At 42.0% G+C, this 27,527-nt stretch overlaps 1 protein-coding gene across 2 annotated transcripts; it reads right to left on the bottom strand.

The window, feature by feature from the left end:
- Positions 1–1,986: 1,986 nt before the first annotated feature.
- LOC144493556 (glycoprotein endo-alpha-1,2-mannosidase-like) lies at positions 1,987–27,436 on the bottom strand. 2 transcript variants are annotated; one of them, XM_078212650.1, is made up of 6 exons: positions 26,932–27,397; positions 19,163–19,297; positions 18,191–18,665; positions 13,255–13,364; positions 4,501–4,574; positions 1,987–2,766 (listed from the first exon to the last, which is right to left on the bottom strand). In XM_078212650.1, the coding sequence occupies exons 3-6, from the start codon at positions 18,507–18,509 to the stop codon at positions 2,130–2,132; spliced, it is 1,140 nt and encodes a 379-aa protein (XP_078068776.1). In that variant the 5' UTR covers positions 18,510–18,665; positions 19,163–19,297; positions 26,932–27,397; the 3' UTR covers positions 1,987–2,129. The 2 variants fall into 2 exon arrangements, with proteins under 2 accessions (XP_078068776.1, XP_078068775.1); XM_078212649.1 differs by having other exon boundaries at positions 18,191–19,297; positions 27,317–27,436.
- Between the last annotated feature and the right edge of the window lie 91 nt (positions 27,437–27,527).

Raw genomic sequence — 27,527 nt, forward strand, 5'->3', positions numbered from 1 at the left:
TGTGGAGATGCCAGCGTTGGACTGGGGTAAGCACAGTAAGAAGTCTCACAACACCAGGTTAAAGTCCAACAGGTTTATTTGGTAGCAAATACCATAAGCTTTCGGAGCAGAGCTCCTTCGTCAGATGGAGTGGATATCTGTTCTCAAACAGGGCACAGACACACAAATCAGATTACAGAATACTGATTAGAATGCAAATCTCTACAGCCAGCCAGGTCTTAAATGTACAGACAATGTGGGTGGAGGGAGCATTCAACACAGGTTAAAGAGTGTGTATTGTCTCCAGACAGAACAGCTTGTGGAATTCTGCAAGTCCAGGAGGCAAGCTGTGGGGGTTACTGATAATGTGACATAAATCCAACATCCCGGTTTAGGCCGTCCTCATGTGTGCGGAACTTGGCTATCAGTTTCTGCTCAGCGACTCTGCGCTGTCGTGTGTCGTAAAGGCCGCCTTGGAGAACGCTTACCTGAAGATCCAAGGCTGAATGCCCGTGACTGCTGAAGTGCTCCCCCACAGGAAGAGAACAGTCTTGCCTGGTGATTGTCGAGCGGTGTTCATTCATCTGTTGTCGTAGCGTCTGCATGGTTTCCCCAATGTACCATGCCTCGGGAATGTACCGAGGCATGGAACATTGGGGAAACCATGCAGACGTTACGACAACGGATGAATGAACACCGCTCGACAATCACCAGGCAAGACTGTTCTCTTCCTGTGGGGGAGCACTTCAGCAGTCATGGGCATTCAGCCTTGGATCTTCAGGTAAGCGTTCTCCAAGGCGGCCTTTACGACACACGACAACGCAGAGTCGCTGAGCAGAAACTGATAGCCAAGTTCCGCACACATGAGGACAGCCTAAACCGGGATGTTGGATTTATGTCACATTATCAGTAACCCCCACAGCTTGCCTCCTGGACTTGCAGAATTCCACAAGCTGTTCTGTCTGGAGACAATACACATCTCTTTAACCTGTGTTGAATGCTCCCTCCACCCACATTGTCTGTACATTTAAGACCTGGCTGGCTGTAGAGATTTGCATTCTAATCAGTATTCTGTAATCTGATTTGTGTGTCTGTGCCCTGTTTGAGAACAGATATCCACTCCATCTGACGAAGGAGCTCTGCTCCGAAAGCTTATGGTATTTGCTACCAAATAAACCTGTTGGACTTTAACCTGGTGTTGTGAGACTTCTTACTGTCCATTCCCAACTCCAGCACAGGCCAAAAATCCAGCCCCAAGATCCATCGCCACCCCACCCTTCACCTGATCTATTCTTATGAATCTCCAAGTGTCTTGAGCCTTGGTGCAGTACGGAGACTACAAGAGCTCAAGGTAAACTTCTTTAACTGGTATGAACATGGCAATATAAACATACAGGGCATTCACAGGTTTCCAATCAGTTGGGGAGTAGCTCCAAAGTTAAACGTGATTGCATCTGACCCATCACCTATCTCCACAGAAAACACATCTCGATATTCTCCATCAGTTATGCAACTGAAAGCTTACAGTGCTCCAAGAGGAACCACCAAGTTAAAGATTTAGCGTTTAAGTTGATTAGTAACTGCTACCGATAGCTTGTTTGGTAATTTCACCAATGTTTCACCAATGAGCCATATAGAATAAAAGGAGGATCCCAATTTAAATATCTGAATTGTGTTGTGTTACTCTTACTATAAGTGTCCTCAGCATCTGTGGCTTTGGGAGAGAACCAATCAACCAATGCTACTATTCATGATCACTACCACCACCATACCCATGCATAATGATAGAAATCGGACCTGTATAATACTTCCAATGGTTGAACTGACTGCAGACACTCAAATCAGGACCACATATGAAAAACAGTAACTTGGACAAAACAGGGCTACTAGCATCCATAAAAGTATACCTAGTGGAAGATTCAACAGAAGAAAAACAGTTCAAAGTTTCACAAATGTCACAACTCTTTCTTCAATGTCGTCTAACCCAATACCGCAACTCATTCTCTCGCTAGTGATTTCACAGGACTTTTTGATTTTAGAAGAATCGAACCACCCAAAACTCTGCTTGCATGACAAAAAAAATCATGTTTTTATAATGCTTGATGCTGTGTCTCAAAATTATTCTCTTCCCCATCACAAGACTCAAAAAATCACATCAACCACTGTTCTTTCTCTTTGCGAAATTTTTCTGCCCATTTACGAGTAAGCTCTAGGTAGATATCTGGCTTGTGAGGCAAATAGTCCAGGTAAACTAACTGACTTGACTTCTTGGGCACAGCCTTTTCAATCTGAGTTCCTTCATGCCACTCATTAAAGGAAGTTATAGTGATTATTTCTGGACGCACTAGAAGGGCAGTACTTAATGCAGTCTCATAATACTTACCATTGACTCGGTTCCTAGTATTGTGGTTGTTCCAAGCCCTTATGCTGGTGTCTATATATCCTGGTCCTACACTTGGAATAAACATCAGGTTATTACTATCACAGAAATCTTTTATTGTTTGCCAGTTATGATGGGAAGAACCATGGGAGAATCCATTTGTTGCAAAGTATGTATACATCCCATCAAAACCAGCCTGAAGAATTTCATTTTTATGCTTTTCTTCCACAATCAGGGCAATGAATAATGCATCATATTGAGTGTTTCGAAGAGAATGCGATCCAGATGCAGAGAAAAAATTGGCCCAAGACCCTGGGCTTATTAAGTACGAGTCATAAATGTAGAACATTGGAAGGTTTCTTCCTGCGCTGGTCTTGCACCTGTAAAATGCAGGATGGGATCCATATCTATAAAGGGAAGAAACAAAAGAAAAAAAATACTGGCATTATTCACATGATTTTGCCATGAACATACAGGCACAAGATTTCCGAAACATTAAATTCCAAAATTTAAATTGGCCCACAGATACTGCCAGACCTGCTGAGATTTTCCAGCATTTTCTGTTTTAGTCCCAACCTCAGCGATGGGGAAGCCCAGCACAGCACAAAAGACAGAACTGAAGAATTTGCAACAACCTTTAGCTAGAACTGGCGAGTGGATGATCCATTTTGTCGTCCTCCTGAGGTCCCCAGCATCATGGATGCCAGTCTCCAGCCAAGTTAATTTACTTCACATGGCATCAAGAAATGACTGAAGGCACTGGATACTGCAACGGCTATGGGTCCTGACAACATTCCAGCTAAAATACTGCAGACCTCTCATGGCAGCAGGACAAACAAGGGCAAGGAAACCTTCTGCTGATTACCACAAACTGTCCCCCCTCAGCTGATGACTCCTCCATGTTGAATACCAATTACAGGAAGTATCAAGGGTGTAAAATGTATTCTGGGTGAACGACTTCAATGTCCATCACCAAGAGTGGCTCAGTAGAGCCACCCACAGACCGAGCTGGCTGGGTCCCAAAAGACATAGCTACTAGACTGGGACTGCAGCAGATGCTCATCCTTGCCAACCTGCCTGCTGCAGGTGCGTCTGTCCATGATGGTGTCTGTAGGAGTGACCACCATAGTCCTTTTGGAGACAAAGTCCCGTCTTCACTTTGATGATACCCTCCATCATGCGTGGCATTACCACCATGCTAAATAGAATAGACTTTGAACAGATCTAGCAACTCAAGACTGGGCATCACGTGGGCCATCAGCAGCAGAGTTTTACTCAAATATAATCTGTAACCTCATGGTCAACGCAATGCCTTGGGGAATGAAACACAAGAGTGGTTGTCACCTATTTTGTTTAGTTGAAACAGGTGCAATGTGTGTACATGTTCTGTCCACAAAGTACAGGGCCATATTTATTAATAAATGAGGCTTTTAGCACAGGCAAGTACACCACACTGCGAGCCTGGTTGATTTTTGTCAGTGTAATTCTTAGCACACTGGATTGTTTAGTAACTTTTGTCCAATCGCAGAATCACATCTAATGTTGAACACTGTTTTGGATTTTGCAAGCATGAACTGGTTGGGTACGTTTGGTACATTGCGCATTGTGAACAGCCAAAGGAACATATTTTTAATTTTTTTCATGGGGCATGGGCGTTGCTGGCCGGCCAGCATTTATTGCCCATCGCTAGTTGTCCTTGGAGGGCAGTTGAGAGTCAACCATATTGCTGTGGCTCTGGAGTCACATGTAGGCCAGACCAGGTAAGGATGGCAGATTTTCTTCCCTAAAGGACATCAGAACATGTTTGGTATGATCTTGCAGCCTTTGAGACGTATGGCCGGCATAGTTGGCTTCGCATTGGCACTAGATCCCTTTACTTTGGTGTTCTTGTGATTGGCCTACAAAGCTTCAACATGTGACTTTTTTCAGCAATAAATCAATGTCAAGGTACCTTTAGGTTTTTCAGTGCAGATTAAAATGAAAAACTGTTAATATTTGATCCACAATGTTATCATACTGTATTCTGAAAAAGCATATTCATTATACTTATATTTAAACAACGATTTAAACAAGAGATGAGTTACATGAAAAATTACTGTAATCAACACCAAGATTTAATGCTGATTGGGGAAAAAACTCACTTATCAATGATGTACTTCAAATTACTGTACAAAGTGTTTTCTCTCCCTTCGTATGGCTCAATGTGGAAGGTCACCTTTGAAAATAAAAGATCATGAATCTCTTTTAAGAGGCCCAGTTTTTATTTCAGTACAATTACACATCTATATCACAGTGCATCAGTAATCAACTACTAAAGTGGAATTTGTAAATTATCTCCTTGGGTTAGAATGGTTTCTAACTTGTCTTGCAGCTTTTTGGATTGTTCTTGGCAGTCTCACGAAGAATAATCCATGAATGTTGATACATTAAGTGTGTCATTATACAAAAAAGAAAAAGAATGATTGCAAAGCCATTCATTAATTTGAATAAAAGAATTTGAAATACATTAGATGTTACATATCAGGGGATCACTTAGTGACGAACCAGTTCCATCAGGCAAGTTCTAATGGATATTCTTATTATCTATGCTACAATAAAACAAGATAGATTTCTATTTGTATCAGGACTATTGAAATGTAATTATATCATCATGTTCAAGAAGCAAAAGTAGGGGAAACAAGCAGAAAAATCAATAGAAAATATGACCCAAACCTGTCAAGAAAGTTGCATGATAAATAGGATTCAGAGTGCCTGCCAATACGTAGCATTGTAGGTGAGAAACAAGTCCTTTTCATAAAACTTATTCATTGAAGGTCAGACAGATTAGAAGACATGCATTTGTGTCATCATTCAGACACTGAACATCTCTAAGTGCTCCACAGACAATAAAGTACTTTTGAAATGCAGTCGCTGCTATAGTGTAGGAAATATGTCAGCAAATTTACACACAGCAAGGTCCAAACAGCAAAGTGATAATGACCAGAAATTCTGTTTTTATGATTTTTATGGAGGGTTAAACATTATGCAGCATATATGGACCCCATGCTGCGGGCGGCATGGTGGCACAGTGGTTAGCACTGCTGCCTTACAGCGCCAGGGGCCTGGGTTTGAGTGCCGTCTTTGGTCACTGTGCAGAGTCTTACACCCGCCATGTTTGCGTGGGTTTCCTCCCACAGTACGAAAGACGTGATGGTTAGGTGCATTGGCTACACTAAACTCTCCCTCAGTGTACCCGAACAGGTGCTGGAGCGTGGCGACCAGGAGATTTTCACAGTAACGTATGTGTTTATGTAAGCCTACTTGTGACGCTAATAAATCAACTCAACAACTTCTTTAGTAGTGCCACAGGGACCTTGGTTTAATACTTCATCTGAAAATCATCTTCAGCAGTGTAGCACTCCTTCAGTACTGCACTGGAGTGTCTATTACTCTGTATTATCTGTTCCCACTCGCCACATGTCAAACACTATCTTAATTCTTCCACACCGCTAACATCATATGCACCCTCCCCTGTGGCGTCCTGCATAAACACTCTGATCCAACCACCCCCGGCTCCAAACGTCCTACCTCACTTGAAGCCTGCCAGTGATCTTTTACCATCTATTGTCTTTTTTTTCCAGGTTTCCCACCTGCAATGTTTAGGAAATCCATACGTTCAGGCTTCTTGGCCAAAACTCCTCCCCTGCACTGAACACTCCTCCAAGATAATATTGCGGCCAGAGTCTAAAGCACAGAACAAGGCCATCTTGTTCAATTGGTCAATCTTGGTGTTTATATTCCACATAAGCCTCCTCCTGTTTCTCTTCACCTAACCCATGCAACATAACTTTGTCCCTCGTGTGTCTATCTAGCCTCTCCTTAGATGTATTTGGTTTCAAATGAGTTCAATAACAGTCTAGAAGTTTTACTGGAACAGCATTTTCCTCCTGATTCAGATCTATCCTGCTGCTGTTGTAATCAGCAATCACCCACTGGCCTGTACAAGTTTCTGATCTGTGGTGAACAGTAAAATCAGTTTTAAGCTTCAACTTACTCTTCTTCACTGCTTCAATACTTAGCTCCAAACACTGCTTTCCCTACAATAGTTGGTCCTTTGACCATGGCGCACTCACACAGAGACTGGAATTTTCTGGTTGGAGTTCCCTCTCCAACTTGAACTGCGAAAAACGTATCTCGAGAAATCTATCTATAACATGTTTTGTTGGGGAATGAAGCCGCTGTTTATTATTAATGGCCAAGTTGCAACAATTTCGTAAAAGTTTGATAATTGTTCAAAACAGTGCAGTTGAAGATGTGAGCAGCATCGTTGCTTTTGTGGGTGAAGGTTTGGGGGTCCCGAAGGAATGTAGCCCCTCCTCTGGCTGAAGATCTGTCTCTAACGAAAGCCTCATGATGGTCCCCAACTGAATCAATGACATCGCCTCACACCTAACTCCAGATGAAGGTACCAGGAGCAAGAGGAACATTCTTCACTGCTGAAAATATTTCTTGTGGAGCCCATTACTGCTGCACTATTTTAACACACACGACCATTGGTCTTTTCACCTGGTGTCACACTGCCAAACGTTGCCTGACAGACCCTTTATGAAATTGGAGATAATAGTCTCGGGACAGAAAACAGGCTCTCAAACATCCGGGCTGAGGTGCCGCTTGGCTCTTCAATGTTCCTAAATGAAGCCATCTGTCATAGGTGAAGAAAACATATTCACGCAAGAGCGAGCTACTGAAGTTTCACCCCTTTCAGATAACGTAAACACTGTGGATAGCTGTGTAATAAAGGAATCACAATTGCTTCTGCATAACCGTCAGTAACATGCATAATGTTTCTGTGATAAAATATCATCTGATTGGTAACTGAATGCAAATCCTCTCTCTTAATTAAAAAAGCCATGGTGCTGATATGAAGGGCCCTGTTGCCAAGTTCTACATATGACTCTGCACTCGAGATCATTTTGCGACTTGGTGAAAGCTGCTTGCCTGGCCAGCTGATGCCTTCTTTCCAGTATTCCCCTTACCAAAGTTATTGACATCCCCCTGACACACCAGTGCAGAGCACATTAATTTCTATGGAAGATGTTTCCTGGGGTTACTTGAAAGTATCTGGCAGTACACCAGCTCGGTAGTCACTTTTACACAGTAGATGCAGGTTGCGCAAAGCCAGTTTTAGAGTAATAGGCAGAATATAAATAGTTACAAAAAAGTGTGCTGCCGGCAGAATTGTTTCCTGCTCAAAATGTTCATCTCCAGCAAGATATAGGTTATTGTTAGCTTCATTGTAACCTTCACAGTCTCCAGAATACATGCATTTCATTACACTATGGAAAATATAATGTTTGAAGTGAATATCAGAACATAAAAATGAAGTTACATTGACAATTTAACAAAAAGCATGAATAAAATTGACATTTCCAATGTTTGTAAAGATATGCTGATGAAAAATCGGAGTCACACCGATCTAGTTCAAACACACTATTTCTTAAAAATATTTATAGGTCAAATGCAGCACACTAAAAATATCTCACTTTTGCTTTTAAAAATTGGATTATCCAGGCCTGCAGTTTCATTAATGTCCAAACAGATAACTGTAACCCCTAGGTGCATTGTCCAGGAATAATACTTTAGATGCCATTATATAAAATTATTTTGTTTCAAGCAGCACACACGTTCAGGATACATAATCCGCTTTAGTTTGGATTTTTTGTCGCAATGCCGTTCTCCACCAGATGGAAACAGTCACCAGTTTTTATTTAGAATTAACTCCATCAGTTCATTTGAAAATGACTTTACAAGTTACAGAATATGAAATCAAAGTAATGGCTACAGGGCTAATAAGACAACAAAATTCACCGGTACTCAGTTTAATTTTAAATGATGACAAATGATTTTTTTTTAAATTCAGAGTTTCAAATGAAATTTCTCAACAACCAGTCCAGAAAAGTAAAATGATAACTGAGGCATCTGTTTCAGTTTGCTATTAAATTGTTTACAAGGTAAATGGGAAAGAGAAAAAAGGTATAATAAACACCAAAGAAAAATTAGTTCTCTTATCCACAAGATTGGTACTCTGAAAAGGCTATGTTTATAAGCCAGAAATTCCAGATATTTATTTAATAACAGTGATCTAATTTTGTTTTTAAAAATCAACCTTGCAGAAATTAAAATAAGGTAATGACGTGCGAGAGGTGGGAAATTAACATATGATTTCTGACAAATAACTTGTATTTTCCACTTTGTATGGTTTTTAAGAGAAGACACTGCTGCTTTGGAAAGAATAAGAAATTGATTCTAACTCATCGTTCTTCATCTAGTCATTCTTGTCTGGCATTAACGGTCAGTTTCTGGAATTGCAGCGAAAGACATCGGCACTCAAACCAAGCAGATTACAATGTCTGGAATAAAAGACCAACTGAAACTTCTTCCACAAGTATCAGTGCTGGGGCCTCTGTATATATATATATAAATAAATGATTTGGAGGAAAACGTAGGTGGTGTGATTAGTTAATTCACAGATGATACAAAAATTGGGGGAGTAGCAGATAGGGAGGAGGATTGTCAGAGAATACAGCAGGATACAAATCGGCTGGTGACCTGGGCCAAAAGATGGCAGATGGAATTTAATCCAGATGAATGTGAGGTGATGTGATTTGCAAAGTCTGCTGCAGAAGGAAAGTATGCAATAAATGGTAGAGCCCTTAGAAATATTAGCATAGAGGAATTTAGGTGTGCAGATCCATAGTTCCTGAAGGTGGTAACTCAGGTGGACAAGGAGGTCAAGGCGGCACATGGCATGCGGCATTGAGTATAGGAATTGTTGCGGCATTGAGTATAGGAATTGGAAAATCATGTTGCGGCATTGAGTATAGGAATTGGAAAATCATGTTGCAGCTGTATAAGACTTTGGTTAGGCCGCATTTGGAGTATTGTGTACAATTCTGGTTGCCACACTACCAGAAGGGTGTTGATGCATTGGAAAGGGTGAAGAGACTTACCAGGCTGTTGCCTGGTTTGGAGAATGTGGACTAAGAAGAAAGGTTGAATAAACTTGGATTGTTTTCATTGGAGCGTTGGAGGATGAGGGGGGACCTGATAGAGGTTTACAAGATTATGATGGGCTTGGATAGAGTGGATAATCAGAGTCCTTTTCGCAGGGTTGAAGAGTCAATTACTCAGGGGCATAGGTTGAAAGTGAGAGGGGAAAAGTTCAAAAGAGATGCAAGGGCAATTTTTCCCATAGAGGGTGGTGAATGTCTGAAATGCACTGTGAGAGGAGGTGGTGGAAGTATATTCTATAACAACATTCGAGAGGCATCTGGATAGATACATGAATTGGCAGGGAATAGAGAGATATGGACCACATAGAGACAAGAAAATATTAGATTAGAGAGGCATCTGTGTCAGTACAGACTTGGTGGGCCGAAGGGCCTGTTCCTGTGCTGTACTGTTCTTTGTCCAAAATAATCCCAAATTGACCAATCAAGCGAAAAGAACCATTATTGATCAGAATTATTACTGATAGATACACAGCATGTTCCATTGACCAAAATCTGGACACTCTCAAAATTGCTGTCTCGTTTTAATTCAAAGTATCAGTGGGCACTGTTAGCCTCATCATAAATCTCATTGCAAAACCCAGGTCAGTACACCAAGGCTTTGTCTGCCAGTTCAGGCAGGCATAAAGAGCTCCCCTAATATTATAGACCTGTCAACATCTATACCTCAATAAACAGTCAAAAACAGGCGCTCGCTCTCTCTCTCTGGCATCTTGCCGTGTGCAAACTGGTCACCACATTCAAAGATGTGGAGGTTAGATGGATTAGCCATGGTAAATGTGTAGGGTCACAGGAATAGAGCAGGGGAGAGGACTTGGGTAAGATACGTTGTCAGAGAGTCAGTGCAGACTTGATGGGCTGAATGGCCTCCTTCTACACTGTATGACTCTATGATTCTATTTCTGCCTACTAAACAACAGTGGCTGCATTTTAACAGCAATTAATTGGTTTTAAATTGCTTTGGACTCCTAAAAACATGGAAGACACTATGCAAGTGCAAGGTTTATCAAATAAGATATCATACAACATAATATATACAAACATAATGTACATTTATATTAACTGTACACTTTAAATATTATGTGCACAGTGTTGCATATCTATTCCCCATATCCAACAATAATTCCAAATTAAAAAAACAATTTCTGTTCCCTCCCTCACGTACAATCTCTCCCTTAAGCAAGCTTCCATGTCCAAACAGCTTTGCATTTTATACATTATCCAGTTAGTGACAATTTCCTTTTTTTTGTCCCTCACCGCTGAGCCACCTCACCCACCCTGAATGGCTGGAACTCCAGACACTGGTGAGGAAAGTGCAGCTCACTGCAACAACCCGAGGTACACGCAATAAACTGCAATGATATTTGGTGACGCAATGAATCAAACATTGTTTCATGCCCGATCCAGCTTAGAAGTTCAAGATAAAACTTCCACCCTCTCAAATGCCATGATCCCTTTTATATTCCTTTCACAGGATTCTGGCATTGCTGGCTAGGCTGGCAATTATTGCCCTTCCCCAATTGCCCTTGTGAGCCACCTTCTTGACCGCTGCAGTCCATGTGGTGTAGATACACCGACGCTGCTGTTAGGAAGGGAGCTCCTGGATCCTACACAGAATGGGTCATTACTTTGTTACCTATTAGCACAACTGCACACCACAAAAATACAACTAAATGATGGGATCATTCAAGGAATCCAAAGAGGTTATTGCTTCAGAAAAATGTTTCATCGGTACAACACAGTGTTCGTCTGTGGAGAGAATGGTTTGTTTAGCTTTCTTCTGAATTTTGCTACAATTGGGCCTATACTCTCTGGAATTTAGAAGAATGACGGGAGATCAAATTGGAGGTATTCAAGATGATAAAAGGTATGGATGAAGTAGGCGTGGAGTGGATGCTTCCGCTGGTGGGGCATTCTAGGATGAGAGGTCGTAGTCTTAGGATAAGGGATAGCAAATTTAAAACAGAGTTGAGGAGAAACTACTTCTACCAAAGGTTATGAATCTGTGGAATTCGCTACCCCAAAGTGCGGTGGATGCTGGAACAGTGAGTAAATTTAAACAGGAGTCAGACAGATTTTTAATTGGTAATGGGTTGAAGGGTTATGAGGAGAAGGCAGGAAAATGGGGATGAGGAGCATATCAGCCATGATCTAATGGCAGAGCGGACTTGATGGGTCGAATGGCCTAATTCTGCTCTTTTATCTTATGAACTTATAATAATTGATCCAGATATTTCAAAAGTGTGGAACTTGAGTACCGCTGAAAGAAGAGACATGCTGTTGAAGCTTTTCATTTTGCATTCATCAGATGCAAAAATGTCAAATTTCAAAGGAAGCAACAACTTATCCGGCATTGAAAAGGCTGCTGTTGGTTTGCAACTCGACTCCGGTTTAGATGTTGCCATGGAGAATGCTTCAGGGAACTATTGTCCCCCCCCGCCTCCCAACCACAATTTTGCTTAAGTCAAAAGAGGTACAATGCTTGGACATATTACTTTGCCTGCGTATAAATATATGTAGCTTCCAGCCATAAGTGAGCCGCATTGGAAGCCTGACTGAACCTTAAATTGGTTGACATTATGTCCTAGCACACTCAGGATTGTTCAGCTAGTGCTGTCCAATTGCAAAATTACATCTAACATTACATAGTATGCTCTGAGTTTTGCAAACAGGGGCTGTTGAAGTATGGTCACTGTGCCTACAACAGCTGAGGGGATGTGCTGTTTGGTACAATCCACAAGTCATTGGAATGTATGGCATACGTCCTGCCATTGTACCAATGCTAAGATTCCTATACCATCTTACTAATTTGCGTGATAGGCAGAACAGCTTTTTCCTATACTATATTACTGATGTGTGATAGGCAGAACATCTCTTTTGCTCGATGGCAGCATCCTGTTCGTGGAAATACCCACTGTGTCACTACTGTACAATAGCAGTATGAGACAGCTAGCTTCATCTGTTGCTCAAATTTTTGGCATACCTTATCCTTTCAGGGTAATTTGAGGCAGACTGGGCACTTTACAGCTCTGAAAGTACAGACTTGAGCCCATTCATGAATATGCACGATACACAGCTATCCTGTGTAATATTGGCAACTCCAATCAGATTATTGTTCACTTTGATGCTCCTTATTTTGGTACATTAGATCTGACTCTGTACTCATTTAACTTATGGACTTTGCAACTTGCACAGTTGAGTTCAGTTTTAACTACAGCATATTTGCCCAAATGATGGTGTTGCCCTAGGGCCCCCTCTAGGCCCAGCTACGACTCACCAATCCTTACAGATGCATCATTGAAATAATTCTTTCCAGATGTATCACAGCTGGATATGGCTCCTGCTCTGACCAAGACAAGAAACTACAAAGTGTTGTGAACGTAGCCCAGTCCATCACGCAAACCAGCCTCCCATCCATCGACTCCGTCTACACTTCCCGCTGCCTCAGAAAAGCAGCCAGCATAATCAAAGAGCCCCCACACACCACAGACATCCTCTCTTCCATCGGGAAAAAGATACAAATGTCTGAGGTCATGTGCCAGCCGACTCAAGAGCAGCTTCTTCCTTGCTGTCATCAGACTTACTGCAAATCCAAGCTGTGACTGTAACACTACATTCTGCACCCTCTCATTTCCTTCTCCCCTATGTATTCTATGAACGGTATGCATTGTCTTTATGGCACGCAAGAAATAATACTTTTTACTGTATACCAATACCTGTGACAATAATAAATCAACTTGCATCTGTCCTGATGTGTGCGCAAGATGAAAATCTTCAACAGCATATCTCTTTTTTCAAACAATGCCCAATTCCTTCCACTAGAAACTTGACAAGTAAAAATAATACCTTCAATTGATGTTTATGTGCAGCTTCCAATATAACTGGGACGAGATCTTCTGTGGGTTCACCATTCTCATCAGACAATCCAGGTGGATACCAGGACAAGGCCAACACACCTGCAGAGTTAGTGAACAGGAAGCCAATTGTAACTGTACAGTGCCAAACACATTCCAGAATACTGGCACACACTAAGTAACACTATGCATGGCTCAATTCACTTGATCCAATGGATCTTATTCTCATTAAGCACTATCAAGCAACTCCTTCTGATATACTGCGACAACACAAACGTCAAAGATTGTGACATATGAATAACATAAACCTGTAACACAACCAGAGCCTAATCGTAAAACAAAACGAAGGACAGAATTAGGAAGTGTTGCCACAAGACATTTGATCAAGAATAGTTAACCATTTGGAGGACACATACAGCTTCACCACCATGGTGGCACAGTGATTAGCACCGATGCCTCATTGCGCCAGGGACCCAGGTTTGATTCCCGGCTTGGGTCGCTGTTTGTGAGAGTTTCCTCTGGGTGCTCTGGTTTCCTCTCTCAGTTCGAAAGATGTGCAGGTTAGATGCATTGACCATGCTAAATTCTCCCTCAGGTGTATCTGAAGAGGCGCCGGAGTGTGGTGACTAGGGGATTTTCACAATAACTTCATTGCAGTGTTAATGTTAGCCTACTTGTGATACTAATTTTATAAAAAACCGTTGATTAACTATCCAATCTATTCGCTGCATTGTGTAAAATCATTCAGTTACGACCTGTTGGCTAATTGTACTGTAAGACATGCCTGTTAGAAATCTCTACAACAGTGTGGTTACATATCTAGTATAATAGCTGCTAGTTAAACAAAGCACTTCAGTACAATCACCAAGATGCCAGCAAAGCATAACGGTCAGTGTGCGGCATTATCATGCCAGGTCCCCAATAGTAAAAGGATAGATTTTATTCTTCCTTTCATATATCACATTAGAGTGCTTGGAGGCCTACAGTGAGGAGTATGATGCTAAAGACAACCAAAAATCAGGCCAGCACAAAGTGCATCAGCTCAAGTATGATTTTTATTTTATAAAAGCAAATTACTGCGGATTCTGGAATCTGAAACCAAGAGAGAAAATGCTGGAAAAACTCAGCAGGTCAGGCAGCATCTGTACAGAGAGAAAAGAGCTGATGTTTCGAGTCCAGGTGACCCTTTGTCAAAGCTAAAAGGCACAGAAAGTGGGAGATATTTATACTGCGGGGGGGGGGGGGGGGGAAATGAAAGAAAGATGAGCCATGGCCACAGAAACCAGGGGAAAAGACTGCTAATAGCTGTCCCCAGAGAGAATAAAGGGTGTGACTGGCCAAACGGCAGAGAAGCTGTAAGCTGTGACAGATGGGGGAGGGGTGGGGGGAAAGAGAGAGAGAGAGACAGATGGGACAGAAGTAGAATGTAAAAAAGGGGGAGAAAAGGTAAGGAAGGGGGATAAAGTAGGAGGAAAGAGTGGGGAAGGGAAGAAAAATGAAGAGAGACAATAAAGAAATAAGAGGTAGAGAACAGTATTATTTTCTAAATAAAATAAAATGAAAACAAAAGGCGGCCGACGTGGGGTAGAGCAAATCATCTAAAGTTGTTGATTTCGGTGTTGAGACAGGAAGGCTCTGAAGGCTTTAAAGTGCCTAGCCGGAAGATGAGTTGCTGTTCCTCCAGTTTGTGTTGAGCTTCACTGGAACATTGCAGCAAGCCAAGGACAGACATGTGGGCAAGGAGCAGGATCGTGTGTTAACACATCTTTCATTCTCTCACCCTGCAGTATAAATATCTCCCACTTTCTATGCCTTTTACTTTTGACAAAGGGTCATCTGGATTCAAAACGTCAGCTCTTTTCTCTCCTTGCACATGATTTTTATTTTGTTTAATGGGATCAACACACCAGATTTGTCGGATGACAACATTGCATTTATTATTCTAACTGCCTCAAGAAGAGTATTGGAAGCCATAGTGTCAGCATATTAAAGCTCCATATCCTAATAATAGCTAGCTAGAAAGGGTTTTTACATCATCTATGCCTCATCATTTTAAAAATCTGAAACACGTCTCAGATTTTTCAGGCTATTGAGTTGGATGATCAGCCATTATCATAATTAATGGTGGAGCAGACTTGAAGGGCCAAATGGCCTACTCCCACTCCTATTAATGTATTCCATTTGGAATAAATATTCTCAATGTAACAAGAATTTGAATGGATTTTCTGACGTTTACATGGACTGGATGTTTTAGCTGAATATGATGAGAGAGAAACAAAGAGATTCCTATTTAGATATTTTTCATTTGTACATTCTTCCCCTCTCACATTAAGGGAACACTTCTATCAAAAGAATCCATCAGATTTAAAACAGCCCAAGTTGCTGAATTCAAATTTAAATCTTCCAAAACAGCTTGCGCTTCTTTAATTCAGAGTAATTTCATAAAACAATTCTTAATTAGGCAAAGTAGACTGCAGGGATTGGCATTCAAGAACAGTGCTGAAGAATGAATTGCTCTAAACTTGAATGAATCATGAAAATTGAGACGTTGCTGATGATTCATTGCTCAGGTGACAAAAGTCAATTGGTGAAACCCTCCTGTGCTCTGAAATACATGTGACAGTGTAATAACTATGCTATTTTCCCCCATCTCTGCAGCATTGCTGAAGCATTCTCTTTTAGGATCACAGGGCCCTACTTTGTCATTCAAGTAGATCATGGTTGATCTATATCTCATCTCCATTTTATCCCGATACCCTTACCTAACAAAAATCTATCAATTGCTGTCTTGAAAGCTTCAACTGTCCTTAACATCCAGTCTTTTGGGAGGACAGTTCCAGGTTTCTAGTGTGAATCAGGCTTCCCGATTTAGCTCCTGAATCGCCGAGCTCTATTTTTAAGATTGTTCCCTTTGTTCTGGAGCCCCCACCAATGGAAATAGTTTCTGTATCTATAAACCTCGATAAGATTATCCCTTAACCTTCTATACTCAATGAAATACAAACCAGGTTTATGAAATCTACCCTCATAATTTAACCTTCTAAGGCCCAGTATCATTTTGATGAATCGGCATTGCATCCTCTCCCAGGCCAATAGATCCCACTGAGATGTGGTGCCCAAAAATGAATGCAATATTCCAGATGAGGTTTGATCAAGGCTTTTTGCGTATCTGAAACATAAGTGCCTCCATTTTGTATTCCAGCTCCCTGGAAATAAAGGCCATCATTCCAAAGTCCTTTTTCATTGCTTTTAATGATTTATGTATTTGGACTCCCAAATATCTTTGTTTCTCTGCAGTCCCTGGATTCTCACCGTTTAGAAAACTGTTCAACTTATCTTTGTGCTCAAAGTGCATCACCTCACGCTGAACTCCATTTGCAAATTTTCAAAGGTCACCATTCTGAACATGCAAATATATGAGCTATTTGGCTTTTGTCCTCAATTATTTTAAGACTAGGTCTTGTCAAATTATGTCACACCATTGAAATAACTGGAAAGCTGCAAGCTAATCTTTTCCAGTTTTTTTTTGAAAAAGCTGCTATTTCACCAAAACAAAATTTACTAGTGAATAGCTTATGAGGAATCTTTTGAGATAATATCCACCTTGTATTAACGTATCTTACAAGATGGAGAAGATCCCCACAGAACCGTAACAGCACTGAAGTCTCCAATTAGCAAGTGAATAACATTCACTTTGAAAAGGTTTTACAACAAAGATGACACATTGAACTAAATAGTGAAGTAGTACATCAAAAGCTTGCTGTGGGTTCACTTTGCGTGCAAGACTTAGCACTCAATTTTGCCCTAAGCCAAACCATTGATCCTGGGAACTGCGAATTTGTCCGAAAAGTTGCCAAGCCATATAAAAAAAAACAATCCCAGGTTTAATCAGTGATCTGTACAGTGGATTATCTAAGCCATAGCAGCAACTGTTATAGTGTACTCAGCTTGAGCACTTATTAGTTGAGGGGGTTAGAAAAGCAGGAGAGAAAACTGAAGAAACAAATTCTATTTTTAAATTTCGTACAAGCCAAATGATCAAAGGTTAGATCCCCAGTCTGTGCTGAACGTGTTAATCAAAGTCTCATTACTCAGAGGCTACAGACAAGAAAAATTAGCTGGGTGGCTCCTATCTCATATCATTAACCAATGAACTGTTAGAAATTGCATTTGTGTAGACAGGGTGCTCAGCTGTGCTGCCACTATCCAGGTGTACACAGAGAAAGGTGACTTGGTGCCTGTCAGCATCCCTTTGAAACTGTGCCCAGTATTAATCAGCATTCAATCTTTTTAAAAAAATGTAATTATTCCTCTTATTTACTAAAGGTGTGAATTATTTCCTTGCAAAGGGAGTTCGCAGACTCATGTGACAGCAACTTATTTATATAGTGCCTTTATGTCATACAACATCCCAAGGCACTTCACAGGAGCGTTATAATTTTTTTTAAAAAGCAGAATACAGCCGATGCTGGAAACCTGAAACAAAAATATTCAGGTCAGGCAGCATCTGTGGAAAGGGAAACATATTATATTTCAGGTCTATAACCCATCATCAGAATTTGATAAATATCGTACTTTCTAATGTTGGAGTGTTAAATTCAAGGCAGTTTAGCTCAATTTTAATGTAAAATAATGGAAGGATAAATTTTGGCAGCTTTTCAATTACTTCCCATTCATGTGCAACTAAGTTTCTTTCCCCCAGGGTGGCCCATCTGATTATCTTTATTAAGGTTGCGAATCATTATTTTCCAATTATTTATGGTTAAATTGCTACGGGTATTGCAGCTACTGTTGACAAACAAGAAATTTATTGAGGGGGGGTGGAGGAGTGGCAGGGCACGGAAAGGAAAAGAAAAACAACAATTCTACCAGTCAGATTAAAATTGTATTCAACAAAGTCAATTTCAATGCAATGATAGTCACGTTACCTATTGCAGCTGCTCGGAATTGCTTCATGTGTGCATTCAGAACTGCAGGATCCCTGGAACTGTAAGCTCCTAGCTCAGGATAAAAACTGGCACCAATGTCTTCAGGGGGAATGTGCCTTCCTTTAGGATAACTGCTTGCTATTTTAGGATCCCAGTGGGGAACCAGTGGGTGATTCCAGTGTATATATTTACCATCAAACTTTTGGTTTCCATACCATGAATAATAAAATGCATGCAAATCATAATTCACTGGAGGAAATTGGTCCAGGTTTGCATCAGACATGGGTGTTCTTTTCGTCACGCCAAGCTGTTCATTCATTTTTGAATCACGAGGAGGAGGAGTTCCAGTGTCTGATGATCTTTGAATTTTGGGGAGATCTGCGCGACGCTCACCAACATCAGCTCGGGGACGAAGTTGCGGCAATAATTCCAGTCCTACGCCATCGCCAAACCCAGCTCCTTCAGGTCTCAGAGTCTTCAAGCCCATCATGACACCAAAAACAAATAAAAGAAAAAGTACCAATGTGATCCACATTTTTCTGCGAAATCTTGCCATGATGACATACTCTAAAAGATACTGACTAAATCCACGGGTACAGCACAAGGAAGAAATGCTGTGTTTAAAAAAAATAACAGAAATGCAGCACCTCTTTTGCAAGTCTCAGTCCAATGATTTAGGCCTTGCTTTTGTAGCTGGGCATATTATTACGGTATAAATAGTTCTGGGAGTTAATTAGAAGACAGACAAATTCTGCCTGCTCAATGGCAAAAAGTCATCTTACCATTTCTTCATATCTAAAGATATTTACTGATGCACCTTATTCAGAGATATTTCTGCCTTTCAGACAAACAGAAATTCAGAGGGCCGTACAATTTTTCTTTTCATTGTCTTGTCTTACATGAAGTCCTAGTTATTGAAAATAATCTTTTACAATCCTCAGTTGTATTGTAATTACTGCAATAATCAATTACATCTTCAAGGATCCTCCTTCATTACAATAGAAGCAGCTTCTGTGTTGGGCATCTCTTGATGTTCCATTTTTTGAAGGGAGGCAATAGCTGTCTTTTTTGCCAATGCAATTTGTTGACTGTGTATGGAATTATAGCCTGGAACAAAAAAAAAACAGGATTTATTTTTCTCCCAGCCATTACCTAAGCAACAAACATATTTCTTCCGTTAGAAAATAATTAAGTTTCCCTGCAATTAAAATATGCAATTAAGTTTTACTATAATTTAAATATAGCCAGCTGTGAGTACCAAAAATAGAAAAAGGACAGTGTGATAAAAGATAACAGCTTAAAAAGAAACTGAAATATGACAGAAAAGGGAAGTGGAGTTACATAATTCTATGTGACAGCAAGTGCAACAGGACAAAAATAAAAGGAAGCTGAAAATTAAACACTAAAAGCTACAGATAACCTTTTCAGTTTTAGTTCAGATAAACACGAGACCTTGAAGCATAAAGATGAAGAAATAGTGGTAATATTCCAAAGATTGAAATAAGTTAAGAGGCCACAGCAAAAACAGAAGAAACTGAATCAATACAGGTTGAGTATTAACCAGATTTACCCAAGGACAAATTTTTGAAAAATAAGCAAGATTGCAATTTTGAGTAACACAAGGGTGAACGTAAACACTACCAGCAAAAAAAGGAAACATGCATCCATTAGCTAGTTTTGCAACATAGAAAAACTACAGGACAAAACAGGCCCTTCGGCCCCACAAGTTGTGCTGAACATATCCCTCCTTTTAGACCTACCTATAACCCTCCATCCTATTAAGTCCCATGTACTCATCCAGGAGTCTCTTAAAAGATCCTATTGAGTTTGCCTCCACCACCACTGACGACAGCCGATTCCACTCACCCACCACCCTGTATCTGAAAAACTTACCCCTAACATTTCCCCTGTACCTACCCCCCAGCACCTTAAACCTGTGTCCTCTCGTAGCAGACATTTCCACCCTGGGAAAAAGCCTCTGAGAGTCCACCCGATCTATGCCTCTCAACATCTTATACACCTCTGTTAGGTCTCCTATTATCCTACGTCTCTCCAAGGAGAAAAGACTGAGCTCCCTCAGCCTATATGCCACTCAATCCAGGCAACATCCTTGTAAATCGCCTCTGCACCCTTTCAATCTTTTCCACATCCTTCCTGTAATGAGGCAACCAGAACTGAGCACAGTACTCCAAGTGGGGTCTGACGAGGGTCTTATATAGCTGCATCATTATCCCCGGACTCCTAAACTCAATCCCTCGATTGATAAAGGCCAGCACACCATACGCCTTCTTAACCACCTCCTCCACCTGCGGGGCCGATTTTAGAGTCCTATGGACCCGGACCTCAAGGTCCTTCTGGTCCTCTACAGTACGAAGAGTCTTTCCCTTTATATTGTAATCCTTCACCCCATTTGACCTGCCAAAATAGACCACTACGCATTTATCTGGGTTGAAGTCCATCTGCCACTTCTCCGCCCAGTCTTGCATCCTATCCATGTCCCTCTGTAACTTCTGACATCCCTCCAGACTATCCACAACCCCACCAACCTTTGTGTCGTCGGCAAACTTACCAACCCATCCAGGTCATTTCTGAAAATGACAAACAGCAAGGGTCCCAGAACAGATCCCTGGGGCACACCACTGGTGACCGACCTCCATTTAGAAAAAGACCCATCTATACCCACTCTCTGCCTCCTTTGGGCAAGCCAGTTCTGGATCCACAGGTCAGCAGCCCCTTGGATCCCATGCCCTCTCACTTTTTCTAGAAGCCTTGCATGGGGGACCTTATCGAACGCCTTGCTAAAATCCATATAAACCACATCTACCGCTTTCCCTTCGTCAATGTGTTTAGTCACATTTTCGAAGAACTCCGCCAGGCTCGTAAGGCATGATCTGCCTTTGACAAAGCTATGCTGAGTATTCTTGAGCATACTAAACCTCTCTAAATGCTCATAAATCTTGTCCCTCAGGATCTTCTCCATCAGCTTACCAACCACTGAGGTTAGACTCACCGGTCAGTAATTTCCTGGGCTATCCCTACTCCCCTTCTTGAAAATAGGAACCACATCTGCAATCCTCCAACACCTCTCCCGTCTCCATCGACGACGCAAAGATCATTGCCAGAGGCTCTGCAATCTCTACCCTCGCCTCCCACAGTAACCTGGGGTACATCCCATCCGGACCCGGCAACTTATCTATCTTGATGCCATTCAAAGATTCCAGCACAACCTCTTTGTTAAAGTCCACATACTCAATCTTTTCAGTCCACCGCAAGCCCGCAGTACATCCACCCAGGTCCTTCTCCTCTGTGAAAACCGAGGCAAAATACTCATTAAGCACCTCTGCCATTTCTACTGGTTCTGTACTGACTTTCCCGCCTTCACCTTTTATAGGCCCCATTCCTTCCAGTCTCATCCTTTTACTCTGCACATATTTATAAAACGCCTTCGGGTTTTCCTTAATCCTACCTGCCAAGGCCTTCTCGTGACCCCTTCTGGCTCTCCTAATTTCCTCCTTTAGTCCCTTCCTACAAGCCGTATACTCATTTAGATCCCTATCCTTGCCAAGCTCTCTGAACCTTTTGTATGCTTTCCTTTTCTTCTTAGAACATAGAACATAGAACATTACAGCGCAGAACAGGCCCTTCGGCCCACGATGTTGCACCGACCAGTTAAAAAAAAAACTGTGACCCTCCAACCTAAACCAATTTCTTTTCGTCCATGAACCTATCTACGGATCTCTTAAACGCCCCCAAACTAGGCGCATTTACTACTGATGCTGGCAGGGCATTCCAATCCCTCACCACCCTCTGGGTAAAGAACCTACCCCTGACATCGGTTCTATAACTACCCCCCCTCAATTTAAAGCCATGCCCCCTCGTGCTGGATTTCTCCATCAGAGGAAAAAGGCTATCACTATCCACCCTATCTAAACCTCTAATCATCTTATATGTTTCAATAAGATCCCCTCTTAGCCGCCGCCTTTCCAGCGAAAACAATCCCAAATCCCTCAGCCTCTCCTCATAGGATCTCCCCTCCATACCAGGCAACATCCTGGTAAACCTCCTCTGCACCCTCTCCAAAGCCTCCACATCCTTCCTGTAATGTGGGGACCAGAACTGCACACAGTACTCCAAGTGCGGCCGCACCAGAGTTGTGTACAGTTGCAACATAACGCTACGACTCCTAAATTCAATCCCCCTACCAATAAACGCCAAGACACCATATGCCTTCTTAACAACCTTATCTACTTGATTCCCAACTTTCAGGGATCTATGCACACATACACCTAGATCCCTCTGCTCCTCCACACTATTCAAAGTCCTCCCGTTAGCCCTATACTCAACACATCTGTTATTCCTACCAAAGTGAATTACCTCACACTTCTCCGCATTAAACTCCATCCGCCACCTCTCGGCCCAACTTTGCAACCTGTCTAAGTCTTCCTGCAAACTACAACACCCTTCCTCACTGTCTACCACACCACCGACTTTGGTGTCATCAGCAAATTTGCTAATCCACCCAACTATACCCTCATCCAGATCATTAATAAATATTACAAACAGCAGTGGCCCCAAAACAGATCCCTGAGGTACACCACTTGTAACCGCACTCCATGATGAATATTTACTATCAACCACCACCCTCTGTTTCCTATCCGCTAGCCAATTCCTGATCCAATTTCCTAGATCACCCCCAATCCCATACATCTGCATTTTCTGCAGAAGCCTACCATGGTGAACCTTATCAAACGCCTTACTAAAATCCATATATACCACGTCCACTGCCTTGCCCCCATCCACCTCCTTGGTCACTTTCTCAAAAAACTCAATAAGGTTAGTAAGGCACGACCTACCTGCCACAAAACCATGCTGACTATCACCTATCAATTCATTACTCTCCAAATAACTATAAATCCTATCCCTTATAATTTTTTCCAACATCTTGCCGACAACAGAAGTGAGACTCACCGGTCTATAATTCCCGGGGAAGTCTCTGTTCCCCTTCTTAAACAATGGGACAACATTCGCTAACCTCCAATCTTCTGGTACTATACCAGAGGCCAACGACGACCTGAAGATCAGAGCCAGAGGCTCTGCAATCACTTCTCTTGCCTCCCAGAGAATCCTTGGATAAATCCCATCCGGACCAGGGGATTTATCTATTTTCAGACCCTCCAGAATATCCTGCACATCCTCCTTATCAACTGTAATACTGTCTATTCTACTCCCTTGCAACCCAGTGTCCTCCTCAGCTATATTCATGTCCCCTTGCGTGAACACCGAAGAGAAATATTGGTTCAATGCTTCACCAATCTCCTCCGGTTCCACACATAACTTCCCTCTGCCATCTATAACTGGCCCTAAACTTGCCCTAACCAACCTTCTGTTCTTGACATACCTATAGAACGCCTTAGGATTCTCTTTAACCCTATCCGCCAAAGTCTTCTCATGTCCCCTTTTAGCCCTTCTAAGCTCGCTCTTCAACTCCCTCTTAGCCAATCTAAAGCTTTCTAGTGCACTACCCGAGTGCTCACGTCTCATCCGAACATAAGCCTCCTTTTTCTTTTTAACCAACAAAGAAACTTTTTTGGTGCACCACGGTTCCCTAGCCCTACCAATTCCTCCTTGCCTGACAGGGACATACCTATCACAGACTCGCAGTAGCTGCTCCTTGAAAAAACTCCACATGTCGGACGTTCCCAGTCCCTGTAATCTCCTAGTCCAACCTATGTTTCCTAATTCTCTCCTAATAGCCTCATAATTACCCTTCCCCCAGCTAAAACCACTGGCCCGAGGTTCATGCCTATCCCTTTCCATCACTAAGGTGAACGTAACCGAATTGTGGTCACTATCACCAAAATGCACACCAACTTCCAAGTCTAGCACCTGGTCTGGCTCATTTCCCAGCACCAGATCCAATATAGCCTCACCTCTAGTTGGCCTGTCTACATACTGAGTCAAAAAACCTTCCTGCACGCTTTGAACAAAAACTGACCCCTCTAACGAGCTAGAGCTATAACAATTCCAGTAGGTACCGCACAGCTTTCGTGCACCACGGTTCCTTTAACCTACCAACTCCTCCCTGTCTGCTCGGAACGTTGTCCTGTAGAACCCTAGACAGACATTCCTTGAAAAACTGCCACCTCTCTTCAGTACATTTCCCTGAGAATACCTCCTAATTTGCTCCTCTAAACAGAGCCAATAGATCCATAGGCATGTGACCACAAGACATTCTCACACTAGGTAAGCACCTCTTATACAAAAGTCTCTCCTCACCAACCATTCTTTCAGAATCCACAATCTAGAGAAAGCTGATTGGAAGGGCAGCAATGATGCAGGGGATTACAATGTTATACTTGTATCTCAAAGTCATCAAACAGCACACTTCATTCTGATTCAATATTTTTTATTCATTTGTGGAACACGGTCGTCACTGGCTGACCAGCATTTATTGTCCATCCCTAGTTGCCCTTGTTCAGAGGGCAGCTGTGAGTCAACCACAGTGCTGGGGCTCTGGAGTCACATGTAGGCCATACCAGATAACGGAAGGCAGATTGCCTTCCCTAAAGGACATTAGTGAGCCAGATGGATTTTTTTGACAATTGACAATGGTTTCATGGTTATCAGTAGATTCTTAATTCCAGATATTTTTTTTATTGAATTCAAATTCCACCAGCTACCATGGCAGGATTCAAACCCAGGTCTCCAGAGCATTAGCTGAGTTTCTGGATTAATAGTCTAGCAATAATACCACCAGGCCATCGCCTCTCCATTCCATTTAACTTTGTGCAGATACAGCTGTATACCATTCTACCTTACTTACACATTAAAATTGAAAAGATAAATAAGTCTGTTCATCTGTAACCATGTATACTTCAGGTGGAACTAAAATTCCCCTCAGACTTCATTCAGCTGGTCTAATCATGTATGCATACTTAATAAATGAGCTTCTTGTAGAAGTCTTCATGGAACAAAATGTTGCATTTTACAGCATTTATCTGGCATTTTCTGCAATACGTAAAGTAGCAGTGAACATAAATGCACCCCTTTCACAATGTTTTGAATCTTTGCTTTTGAAACTGCAGTGGACACCAGTGCTCAAGTGGAACTTTATACTTTAAAAATTGTTCACAATCATTTCCAATTGCACACAGTTGAGGTGCAATCATTGTACCACAAGACCTCCTATTTATGTGACATTAGTCTCATTTAAACAATGGATTCACAACTGAACTATATTGCACTGGTTTGAGATCAGACGTTATATTGTCTGTAAAGATCAGTCAACCCTAATATCATGGAACTTCAATCAAAAGATTACACATGTTTCACAGCACCAGGACCCGGGTTCAATTCCAGCCTTTGGTGACTGTCAGTGTGGAGTTTGCACATTCTCCCTGTGTCTGTGTAGATTTCCTCCAGGTGCTCTGGTTTCCTCCCCCAGTCGAAAGATGTGCAGGTTAAATAAACTGGCCATGTTAAATTGCTCCATAGTGTCCAAAGTTGTGTAGGTTAGATGGATTAGCCATGGAAAATGCGCAGGGTTATGGGGTTAGGGCAGAGCAGAGGTGGGCCTAAGATGCTCTTTCTGAGGGTCGATGGGCCGAATGCACTGTAGGGATTCTATGGTTCTAACTACTGTGCAAAACTAAAACTTCCTTTGAATCAAAACTCTTCAGGTGGGAAAATCTGAAAAAACCTTCACCACCCCCCCCCCCCACAAAGTCAGTCACCCCATTATTCTGTTACTTTAAAATGAAGTCCGAGGGCAGATAAATTTTTGAAACACTCAACACCCCGAGTTCAAGAATAACCCTTCCTCGGGATTACTTCCATTAACTATATATCATGGTGATTTTACTCCATTGTTTTTCCATCTTATTTCTGAGAAGAACTCCCTCCATATTTAATTAAACACTGAAGAAATGTTCTCTTCACATTCTTCCTTTTAAAAAGAGTTCTTCCTATTTTCTTCCATTTGCAATTTCATCCCTTGTAGGTGTGCAATTCTGAAATCATGTTTTCAAATAATTTGTCATTAATTCAGTCTTTAGTTACTTTAAAATTAAGATCAAGGCTTCTTCCTTACTTCAACTTGGGTAATTATTCCCACTTTAGTAATCAAGAAATTTGATATCACCCATCTCTACTATAATCTACAATTAAATGAAATAATGTTTATTGTGATGATCACAAAAAAAATGATTCTTTTTAACCTCTAGACTCCAGTAATAAGCATGGTTCAGTGCTGAAACAATTGAAGACAGGTTGAACTTTCCATAGTAACGTTACTGGGCCTCAAGGGGCTAACAATGAAAACGCATTGGAGTACTCTAGACAAGCCCAAGCAAGCAGCTCTCTTTCTCATTCATTCACTTAAGAGCTTCCATTTGGAAAAATATATAAAATTAAGGACAAAAATCAAACAACTGGACCCTGAAATAAAAGAGTGGAAACAGATTTTCAGCAGGTCAGGGGGCATCCTTAACTTTGTCTGTATAGCGTGCAAGAAACAATATTTTTCACTGTGTACTAATGCATGTGACAATAATAAATCAAATCAAAATTATTGAGCGGGGAAGAAATAGGAGTTAACATTTTCAGGTTGATAATCTTTTGATTGGTACAGGGTGGAAACTGGGAGTAAGATGAATGGTTTAATCCTCCAAAGTGTGAAAAGTAAAGGTGGCACAGAGATTAACACTGCTGCCTCTGAGCACCAGGGACATGGGTACGATTACCGGCTTGAGTCACTGTCAGTGCGGAATCTGCACGTTCTCCCCATGTCAGCGTGGGTTTCCTCCGGGTACTCCGATTTTCTCCCACCGTCTGAGAGACTTGCTGATTAGGTGCTTTGGCTATGTTAAATTCTCCCTCAGTGTACCCGAACAGGCGCCGGACCAAGATTGTCACAGTAACTTCACTGTGGTGTTAATGTCAGCCAACTTGCGACACTAATAAAGATTCTGCAGGCTGTCTCTCTCTCTCTCACTCGCTGTCAGTGTGCAGCCTGAGTCCCTGGTGCTGCCAGCTCTGCAGAGAACACACATCAGCGGCTGTGTGTGTGTGGGTGGAGGGGTGAAGCTGCAGCCACAATCGCCCCGCTCTCCCCCTTACCCCTCTCACCTCCTCTCCTCGCGCTGACCGTTACCAGATGGACCAGCCGTCTCGCGCCAAACACAGACAGGCCACGATCCAACCACCACTGACATCCGAGCGGAACTACCGTCACATGCGCGCACAACAGGTCTGCGCGCGACCCCTTATCACGTGAGCCTGCGCCGTGGATCGCCGCGCGCCCCCGGGTTGGAGGGGGAGGAGGAGGAGGTTCCTGCGG

This window comes from Mustelus asterias, chromosome 5, assembly GCF_964213995.1.
Source record: "Mustelus asterias chromosome 5, sMusAst1.hap1.1, whole genome shotgun sequence".
In the NCBI taxonomy this organism is placed as follows: domain Eukaryota; kingdom Metazoa; phylum Chordata; class Chondrichthyes; order Carcharhiniformes; family Triakidae; genus Mustelus; species Mustelus asterias.